General features: G+C 41.4%; 1 protein-coding gene across 1 annotated transcript; it reads right to left on the reverse strand.

The window, feature by feature from the left end:
• Positions 1-382: 382 nt before the first annotated feature.
• On the reverse strand, positions 383-10,545 carry F3 (coagulation factor III, tissue factor). Its single transcript, NM_001172904.1, is given in 6 exon segments — positions 383-1,355; positions 2,997-3,156; positions 3,883-4,061; positions 5,396-5,586; positions 9,227-9,332; positions 10,331-10,545. Coding segments are annotated over 6 exon segments (870 nt in total). The 5' UTR covers positions 10,431-10,545; the 3' UTR covers positions 383-1,221.
• Positions 10,546-10,827: the final 282 nt, after the last annotated feature.

A 10,827-nucleotide genomic window follows, 5' to 3' on the forward strand; every position in this document is an offset into this window, starting at 1 on the left:
TTCCAGTGGCAGAGTATGTCAGGCTTCCACACATCCCTTGCTGGGGTCAGCAGCATGTGAACAGAAGTGACAATGGGCCAGTATGTTTAAGAAGTTTTAAGGGGTGGCATAAAGCTTGAAGCTAGAGCTGCATGCTCCCACCATTCCCATTTTCCTTTTGCCCTGATCCAAACAGAGACTTCTTTGTTCTTGGTCTTGCAATGAGAAGACATTACAAGGAGTTACAGCCAGTCTGTAGTTGCCGAAATGCAACACAAGTAAAGAATAAAGGTATATCCTTTGAAGCTATGAAGAATTTTAGGGCCATTTGTTACTACAGCAGATCTAATTATGCAAAGATCAATCATGCGTAATAAAGGGAAAGTAAAACATACACAATTAGTCTCATTTCCCAAGTCACCTTTATTTCTATAAAAGTATACTGAATAAATTATCTCAATATATACAAATAGAATCTATATAAATAGAAAATCCCAATATATAAAACCTTTTAAAAAATTACATAAATATATACAATGTTAGCCATATAAGCTTTAAGTACCTTAGATCATAAACTTTATGTACTTTCTGTTATTAGTAGTCTTATAAAAATATAGTTAGCTGTCAGATGTTTAATAAACACCACTTGAGTCAGTTAAAGTGCTAAACTGTAATGCATATTAAAAAGGTACCCAAAATAGATATCCCCTGTATTAACACAGTATAAAAGTTTGCCAATTGCTCTGAACTTACAAAAGTACTCTTAGAAATAAAAAAAAGAATCTAAACACCATATTATAAAAGAACAGATGTACATTTAAATTTTGTACCCAATTTTCATTTTGCTTTCCAAAATCATTTGAAGTCAGTCTCTTGAAAGTTCTTCCAAAGTCTACCCTGGATATTTTCAGGCATCTGTTCAATTGTTTTTACCCTGGTGGCCTAGTTTCTTTTTGAGCCCAGAATATACATTCTAAGGCATGATAATGTGCAAAATGTGCCATAGTGTTACAAATTAAAACAACATGGAATTGGTTGTACCGTTTGTTACATTCCAAAGTGAGTGATGCTGATGTCAAAACCAGAATGCTAAGTGTAGTAACAGGTCATATAAGGAGGTTTTCTGAGCCCAAAGGGCTTCATGCACCATGCCCATTTGGGCTTACACACATTCTCTGAGACATTCTTGGTCACTGTGCAATGCAGCACGTGCAGGAATCAACTCTAACTATGCTTCTTCCTTTATGCAATGTTCACTGGTGAGCCCTCCTTCCCACTCTGCCTCGCTTTGGCTTTTCTGCACTTGCACACCAACAGGAACAGGGCAATGACAACGATGATGACCAAAATCACTGGTACCACGATGAACAACATTTCTGAAATGCAAAAGGCACCATATCAACTTGGAGAGCTCAGATTCCATTTACCAACAGGCACAACTGATAACATGACTCCACAGCACGCCATCTAGCCTTTGTACAATCTCAAAGTTCTTTCACTCTTTCTACCACATTTATATCAGGAAACAATTTGTCAAAACTTGTATGTTCCAGAGGAATGGACCATGGTTAGAAGCACCAAATGAGCCACTTAATGATGTCCTCAGTCTAGAAAAGATACTGAAAGTAAGAACAGCTGTGGGAAATGTGGCTTCAGATGCTGTTGAGTTTGGTGGCAGTGATTTTAGCAGAAGATATATGGCAAGGGAATAAAGAGAGATTCAAAATGCTACCAGGATGAGGTGAGGAGGAAAAGGTAACTGGCAGGTCAGCATGGTAACTTCTTAGTAGAGAACACCTTAAAACACTTTTCAAAGGATACATTTCAGCAAACAAAGAAGAATCAGGGGAGGAAGTGACCAGACAAAGGTAGAGCTGGCAAAATTAGAGTGGGTTTTATTTTTTTAATTTTTAAAATTTTAAATTTTATTGCTTTAAGTTTTATTATCTTATTACGATTATCTTGGGAAGTGGTTACATGTACATAATACCTCTTTCCTTCCTTCCTTCTTTCTTTTCTTTCTCTTTCCCCTTCTCTCCCCTAGAGTGGATTTTAAACACTGAACATGAATGCTATAAGGATGCCCCAGAGGAGTGCAGGACCAAAGTAAAAATGTCACCAACAGCAAGAGGAATGAACACTCTTACTTGTTTGTTTGGTTTTTTTTTTAACACAACAGTTTCTATTGTTTGTTCTTTTATAATTTTGATCAAGACACGTAATTGTCTATTTTTTGTGCCTATCTAATTTTTATATTTGCTTTTCTCCTTTATTTGACACGAGAATAGAAGTTTTATGCATTCTGAAAATTGTTCACTAACAAAGATTCATGCTTAGTATAGGGTTGGGGCTTAGTAGAAGTTTTCTTTTTTTTAAGTAAATATTATTTAAAAGTGTTTCTGTAGTTTAAAACTTTGTCTTTACAAGGAGCTAGGTGGGCCATGACTGTCCTCCGAGGCTTTGGTTCCACAAGAGCACTCAAATCTGCAGGGAGGCTGTGAGGCAGAAGGGACACTCATGCCGTCAGCTTCAGGCAATGTACAAAAACCAGAGGTATCTCCACACCATGCGTGGCAACAGGTCATGGTGGTGGACACATGAGCTGGTCCATAAATTACTTCCCCCAGGATCAGAGCATCAGCAGGAAAAAAGCCCAAGGAAAGTGGTCTTTTTTTTTTTTTTTTTTTTTTTTTTGGTACCAGGAATCCAACTCAGGACCTTGTGATTACCAGCAGCCGACGTGCTACTGAGCTATATCCTTGGTCCCAGAGCTGTGTCCTAAATATATTGTAAGCTCAAGGCTTCAGAGAGTTTAGCATGTAGTAAATACTTAGGGAAACACTTGCTAAAAGCAAGGGAACAACACAGAATCATTCCCAAAGGTCCAAATCCTAACAGAATACAAATGTTAACAAACTGAAGGCAGTTTCCGCCTACAGGATTAACAGAAGAGGTGCGTCTTGGTTCTGAGATGGGGCATCCAAGGCTCCCAGGTGAATGACAGTTTGGCCACATACCTCTGAATTTTCCTTTCTCTTGTCTTGTACACACAGTGATGCTTTCTGGACTCTTCTTGTTATCTTTTCGGGATGGAATCACAGCTTGAACAAAGAAACAGTAATCTTGTCCTTTATCCACATCAATCAAAAACTCATTAGTGTTTGTCATGGCTGTTTTCTGTGAAAAGATAGAGAGTTCTTTGTTCATCTGGGCTCCATGTGAATGCTTTTCCTTTTTACTAAGTCACTGTGGAAGTAAAAACCTGGGCTCCAAGAAAGTCCACACGGATACACCTGACACCTGACGAATGAGAAGTGACTTGGCTAATTGATTACCCCTGATATCTACTAATGATGCCTTTTCCAAGAGTGAAAATATCCAGTTTAGGCAGGGCAGCCCAATTCAGCCCCTTTAAAAATATCTACAGGAAAAGAAGGAAGATTTACTTACTAAGCAGAAGGTAAGATTTTGGGGCTGGGAATGTATGTCAGTGATAGCATTTGTGTGGCATGGGTAATGATCCACAGCTTCACACAAAACAAGAAAGGGAAGGAAAGGAAAATGAGGGAGAAAGGCAGGGGAGGAAAGACAAGAGATTAAGTCTTGTCTCTTAGATTGTCAAGGAAGAGATGTGAAATGTGAATTGACAGCACCTCAAAAGATGACCTCATCCCCCTCCTTGGCTAAACAAACTGGTGGTCCTAGGGGGTTCTTGTGCCCAAGTCACAAAGAAGCTCAGCCATGGGCAGAACCGGGACCTGTGATCCTGCCCCCTCCCACTCTACCATACTACATGCTCGACCACCCTGTTCTGCTGTGTTTGAATTGGGGAAGAAGTGGGCTGTAAAAGTAAAGAATCCATAATTTAAAACAAGGTATAAGATCAAATGAAAAAAACCTCACCTTTCCTGTAGTTGAACTTCTCCAATAATAAAGCATATACTGTAAATTTTTGCCAAAAATATCCCGAAGGCTTAGGAAAGTGCCATTGCTTCTGGCTAACGTCTGTGTATCGCGTACTGTCACATTCAGTTTTGTCCCAACTAGTTTAAAACTCTCAATTTTCGGCTGTCCAAGGTTTGCTGAAATGTGGAAAATGGGCTTGGTTGTAACTACACAATTCTATCCAGAATAAACCTTACTTAGTTACCACAGTTACCAACTCCATCATGTCTTACAGAAAACACTGGCACAGAATCAGCTCTGGGTAGCAATAGCTGCGGTGGCCTTAGAGCTAAATCCTGAGACTCCAGTGCAGTGTCATTCAATGGGAATATAATAGGGGTCTCAGGTAAAGTGTTAAATTTATTTATAGGTACATTAAAAAAAAGAATAGGTAAAGTTACCTTTAATAAACTTTAAGGCAATTATATTTACAATATTATCATTTTAGCACATAAGTATATAAAAACTGAAATATTTTACATTTTTCAAAATCCAATGTGCATTTTACACTTACAATATTAGCCAAAGTTCAAGTAAGGGCCACTAGATGGAACAGTGCAGTTGTACAAGATTCTGTATCTTAGGCAGAATAACTTAAGAGCTGTGGGAAAGCCTGGGAAACGTCCTTAGTACATCAAGGAATCGGTTTTTATAGTTAGATCTCTGTGATGACTCAATTTTGTCTTATGTGCTTTGGTTGAATGATAGCAAAACTAAGCCCAATCATTTACCATAATATGCCAGCCACAGGGCAAAGTATATGCAATGATGTGTGCACAGACATAAAATAAGCATATAGAAGCCGAGTCTCTTCTCTTAATAATATGCTACATGTGGTCACTTAAAATGCTAGCTCAGAACCACAGCCATGACGAAGAAATCTGAACTGCCTTCTTGGTGGGAATCCTCTGCATTCCCTCATTAGGTCTTAGGTGGGCAAAGCTGGGGAGCAGAAGGCTTATTCCCATTTTGAGAATCAGCATAGGAGGAAAGCTGAGAACTGGATGGTGCTGGCACATGGGATTCAAATCAAGTTCAGCTGATTGAAAAAGTCAGCAAGCCTAATTACAGGCTCAGTGAGAAACTGTGGGCTTCCCTATGGATTGGGGACCACTTTGGAAAAATCCTAAACTGGGATTTTTACTCTAATGAGGGATAGAAAATTCAAGAGATGTGATGGGCATGGGGAAAAACTGAGGACCCAGCTTCAGTAAGTCCAAACCCTACACATATTTCAGTCATTCCTGGGGGAAGACCAGCGGAGAAAGTTATTTGATGATACCTGTTACCAACTTTAAAGTTCACATTTTGTGAAAATCCTACCACATCTAGAATGAGTGAAGTTTCTGGGAAAGAAGGTGTGTGTATGGACATACACATTAGACTAATGGCCCCTAGAGGTCACAAGACACAAGGATACTGAGAAACTTAGAAAAACAAAAATGAAAGTATTATAAACTGAGTTACTTACTCTCCTGGTAAGGTGTAAACTCTGGGGAATTACTATAGACAGCGTCCTCAAGAAAACCGGTGCTGTTTGGCAAGAGGGAAATGACCCTTGCCAAGTATGTCTGTTGCACGTTTGGAGCCATCTCACTGGTGAGGTCACACTCCGTGGCTGTTATGGAGAAGCATATGCTTTTCCAATCTTCTAATGCAGTGCTACAGAAAGGAAAGAAGAAAGAGAAGTGGAACATTATAAACTACATCCAGCAAGATGGATCATTTCCAGCTGTGTAGCTCGCGCTAAGGTAAAGTGCCCACGACCCACCCCGTGGAGGTGCTCGCTATGCTGAGCATTTAAGGTGCACGCAAGTGAGTTCCCATAGCAACCAAGAGCAGGCTCAGTACAATCCTGACTTTACAGATAAGGGAACGGTTTCTTACAGTCTATTACTATATTATGTTATGTTATGTTTGTTCCATCGTGTTTTATATATATAGAATACATTAGCCTCCCAAGTAGCTGGTATTACATGCATGCACCACTGTATCCAGTTTATTCTGGACACAGTAGTTATTTCATTTGATATAACTCTTATAAGTTACTGGATTTTTTTTTAATACATGCAGACTTGGAGGCTCACAAACAAAAAGTCAAGTGACTAAAAGTGGAAGAGTTGTGTCTGTTTGCCTCACAATACTGTATACTAGATGCAAATATGAGATGTGAATACATCTCACAAAGGTTATAGAATTACAATACATGTAGTATCAGGACAACAAAATCTGAAATGACTTCCATGAAAAGTGATAAAACTCATTGCTCTGGGCTTGAAGCATGATCTTGGCAGAGTTCAACCTATCATTCGAGGGGAGGCTCCAATACTGCTTTCTTCAGGAATCTCTGTATTACCTTGCTCTGCATTAATTTCTCCTTTTCTGTTCCCTAACACCACACTGTCACCAAAGCCCTTAATATAGCATGTTATCTTTGTACCAGGGTTCCTAGCTCTTGTGCTCTCTTGCCAAGCAGCAGAGCTTCAGGGCTCTGCTACATGTGAGATGTTTGTTTGCCTTTACAGGATAAATTAATACATCATAGAGTGAGGATCTCCTTACGCATTCAATGTCTGAAGTCAAATACTGTAGCTATAAATACAATTCTTTACATCTCTGAATTAAATAACTGGCCTAAAAGGATCTAGGTAAGCACATTCTTTATTCCAAAATTCACAAAGATTAACATTGGAATATTTTGACTTCTTATGTTTCAAAAATTTTCTATGATAAACATAGAGAAGCTACGGTGGTCCAGAATGACCAACATACATTTTCATTTTATCTCTTCCATGACAAAAGCAAATGAGAACTTGATTCCTCCATTACTACAGCAAACAAATCATTCAGTGGCTGGGCTCTGCAGTGGGGACAAACTTCTGCAAGAAGCTGTACTTGGTTCCTTCCACCGCAGAAGCAAAGACCAAGAGCTCTATGGCAAAATTTAGCATGAAGTTGTAAGTAGTGAAATTGTATCAATAGGTAACAAAATGGAAATCCTGTAGTGAAGGCCTCTGAATGTCATTAACAGTATCAGTACTTTAAAAGCCTTCAACATTCCTGTAGGTAATGCAAAACCCTCAGATTTGGAAATAAAAGTCCTCTTGAGTTACTAAAGACTTCCGATAGAATATATACTATTATTCATTTAATTGCAGGTTTTCTGGAAGCTTTATTAATTCGGCTTTAGAATAGAACATTCCATGGAATCAATATTACTGGTGATGGTCTGGTGCAAAGGCTTTAGCCAAGAACAAGTCCCAGACATCGCTGAAATCCACTTTCATTGGGAAAAATGCATTTATGAGAGGTGGTGGTAGTGAGGACAGTGGGTGGCACAGGTTAGGGAAAACAGGGAGGGAAAGAGGCCACAGACGGGCCAGGGTGCCAAGGCTTTCCTCCTGTCTCCCTGTTTTGGCTCGTATCTGCCTTGCAGAGTCATGGGAAGAGATCACAGTAGAGGTCACTAGGGAGACTGTGGTTCCAGCTCCACATAGACACTAACGGACAGTGAGGTCACTGTAGATCTCTCACTTTCCAGAGCAAATTTCTTTATCTAGAAAATGACTGCTGTGATCCTTTCAGCCCAGAACCCCTTGGAGGAAGTTGGAGGACAGTTAGGGAGGAGAACCTGGTCTCAGGCAGGGGCTGAGGAGGTGATCTGAGGACCTTCAGTTCAGCACAAGAGCATGGGGAGGTCATCCTGGCTTACAGAGGAATCTTGACCCACACATGTATTTCCATATGTTGTTGAAACACAACATTAAATATATTTTGAGCTGGGTGTGGTGGTTCACACCTGTAATCCCAGCAGTTGGGAGGCTGAGGAAAGAGGATCATTGTGAGTTTGAGACCAGCCTGGATTACAACGGGAGCTCAAGGCCAGGCAGAACTACATAGTAAGACCTTATCTCAAAACAAAACAAACAAACACAAACAAAAGTCATCAAATGCATTTAGGAGGTAAGCATGCCTCGTAAAATCTAATTTTCATTATGTAGAAGGAAAGTGTTTCTGAAAGTAAACTTCAGTTCTGTATCAAAGAAATTAATTACCAATTCTCTACTTGAAGAAACTGAATTCACAAGTCTGACCATAAATGCAATATTATAATCATGATATCGGGCTCTGAAATTCCTTTATTATCTCTCTTTTTCCATATATATACAATGATATATATATACACAATATACATATATACATATATATTATTTGTAATGCTAGAATTAGTTATTTATTTTCTTTGATACAGACCTGAAGTTTACCTTGGGAAACACTTTTCTCATATATATGTATTTGTGTGATACATGGATGTATGCACACATACAAATCCTCTTCCCTGTTGGTTTGGCAACAGTTATAGAGTTCATTTTGAAAAGTAAGAATGTCCACCTAAAAGACCTACCCTAATCCTGTAAGTCACATTCCTAATACTATAAAGGCTTGACACACACTGAAACAATAAAATATCAAAACACCATAATTTTTGCCAGTGAAAAATTTTTATGTTGTCTATTCAATTAGTGTTAAGATAATTCTCCAGCCAGTACTCTATCTCTTAGGATCTCTAGCAAGCCTCCTAGAATATTTCAGAAACCAAAAGCTGCCAAGAATATGTTGTAAACCATCAAGGAAAACACGTTTCGAATTCTTGACACTGAGATAGAATGTGCTGAATTACTGGCTCCTGGGGAGAGCTGTCAATCAGAGATGAGGCACCGAACACAGCAACCCCAGACAGACAAAGGTATAGACGATGCAGTTGTTCTCCGGTCTTTCTGTACTACTCTGTGAGTCAGGAATTTGGCTTTCTCTGACATCACATACTCAACTAAATGTTAATTCAGGGTCCAAAGATTAATGAATCAAACACTGCTTAAGGGCAATACACATATTGGAATTCCTCTGTGCCTCTTGACTAACATATTTAAAGTAGCTCACAGTCTAGACAGCTTGGCAAAGGAAAAAGGATGTCTGTTCTTAAATAAGATTAGTTATACAGATCCTACAGCATGCTATCAGTGTCTGCTTATGAGGATTCACCTTGCCTTGGCTTATACTCCACTTACCAATTTCTCCATCATTTCCCAAAACAGTTAAGACGTTATACCAATTTAAGGTCTAAAAATGTTGGAGGCTTGATAGAACTTGACACTGGATAGCAAATAAATGCCCCCTTCTTTGTTATTGCCTAATTTTATCCAATAATCAGCTTTAAAGACATCAGTATTCAGCACAGGAAACTAGAAACATGAAAAATTTCTATTTCTCTCTCTTTCTCTGTGTTTCAGACCTAGCTTACCTTATCTGAACAGTGTAGACATTATTGATGGGTTTGGGTTCCCACTCCAAGATTGTCTTGAAATTAGTTGATTTCCAAGTTAAATTATATGGCTTAACTGGAATGCCTTCGAACAACAGAGAAACAGCTGTTATTATATGCACTTTTTAGGCCGTGACTTTGCACTGACAGTGTACTCCTCACCAGTCTCCCATCACCATAAACTTTACATTTTTGTTTTCAGTCACAAAAGTTTTGCTATTTAATTTTTAATAGAAAAAAATCTTCAAGTATTTCCTAGATACTTCCTAGATCCTTGTAATACAGGGAACCAGGCAAGGATCTGAAATCCTTGTGTGCCGTTATTCCTGAGGAAAGCCCGGTAACAAGGGCAGACAGGACAGACAGCCTAAGAGCCATCAACACCACAAGATATCTAGGATGGATAGGACTCAGGCTCAACTCACTCCGGGAAGGTTAGCTAGGTTTTCAATATGTTAGGGAAAAGAGTAAATCTCACATGAATGAAGAGGGTTACAATGCATACAAGTGAAGAAAAGTCAAATGTGTCCTTTTTTGTACTGAAATTCCCACTGAGACCAAGCTGGGCCAATGTGGCCCGTCACACAGTCTTGGGGTCTGATGTGCTCCGTTAAGGCCCTTACCCCAAACACCAAAGACGCAAGGGCCATGCACAGTATGGTGCCTGGTCCAATCCAAGCAACATTTTGCAATACGATTGCTTCTACCCAATCTAAAAGACCACCAAGATGCTCTTTACTAAGAGAAGATGAAAGACAGCATCCAAGCCGAGGATGGCACGCGGACCTATGCAAACGTGGACCTACTTCTCATCACCTTCAAGGTCACAGTTCGCTGGAAAGCTCTTTTCTTAAAGCTAAAGCGGGAGCCAAAAATCCGCTTATGCAGCAAAACGGGTGCACCTAGCAAAGGTCTCTAGCGGAAGGAGCAGCAGGCTTCTGAGCGCAAACTACCTCATTCGGGCGCCCCTAGGTAAAGCGCGGGGCAAGGGCGCTCAAGGAAGCACCGCACCCCGCTGTCAGCAGCACCGCGAGTCCTCCCCCGGCGGAGCGCCCTGGCCTTCCCGGCACGAGGGCCACTCACCTTCAGCACCCGCCACCTGGACAAGGACCCAGCCGAGCAGGAGCGTCGGAACCACAGCGATCTCGAGGTGCGGGAGCCGGGGCCAGGCAGGGGTCGTCATGTCCACGAGAGGGCGGCGAGGTCCTTTGGGTTTCGTCGCGGTGCTCGGAGGCTGGGAAGTTGGGGTTGCAGGGGCCCCAAGGCGCAAAAGGGGCTCTGGGGAGCGCGGAGTCTGTGGGAGCCCCCTGCCCCGCGCGCTATAAAAGGCTGAGCGCACGCCCGCGCCTCTCAGCCCCGCGCCCGCTCCGCCCCGCGCCGCCCGCCTCCAGCCCCCCACCCCCGGCCTCCGTCACGCGGTCCTGCCCTCGCGGGGGGCGGCGCCGGGGAAGCCCTGCCTCCCCGCGCCCCCTCCCCTTAGGAAACTCCGAGACGGGCGCGGGTTGACTCATCAGTGATTCAGTTGCGCCGCTGAGTGCCGCGCTAGCCTAAGGTGCAGGCGGGCCGCGGTTCCTCGGGGA

Source organism: Cavia porcellus, unplaced genomic scaffold (genome assembly GCF_034190915.1).
Source record: "Cavia porcellus strain 051 isolate PalLab524CR breed Dunkin Hartley unplaced genomic scaffold, mCavPor4.1 scaffold_1, whole genome shotgun sequence".
Classification (NCBI taxonomy): Eukaryota; Metazoa; Chordata; class Mammalia; order Rodentia; family Caviidae; genus Cavia; species Cavia porcellus.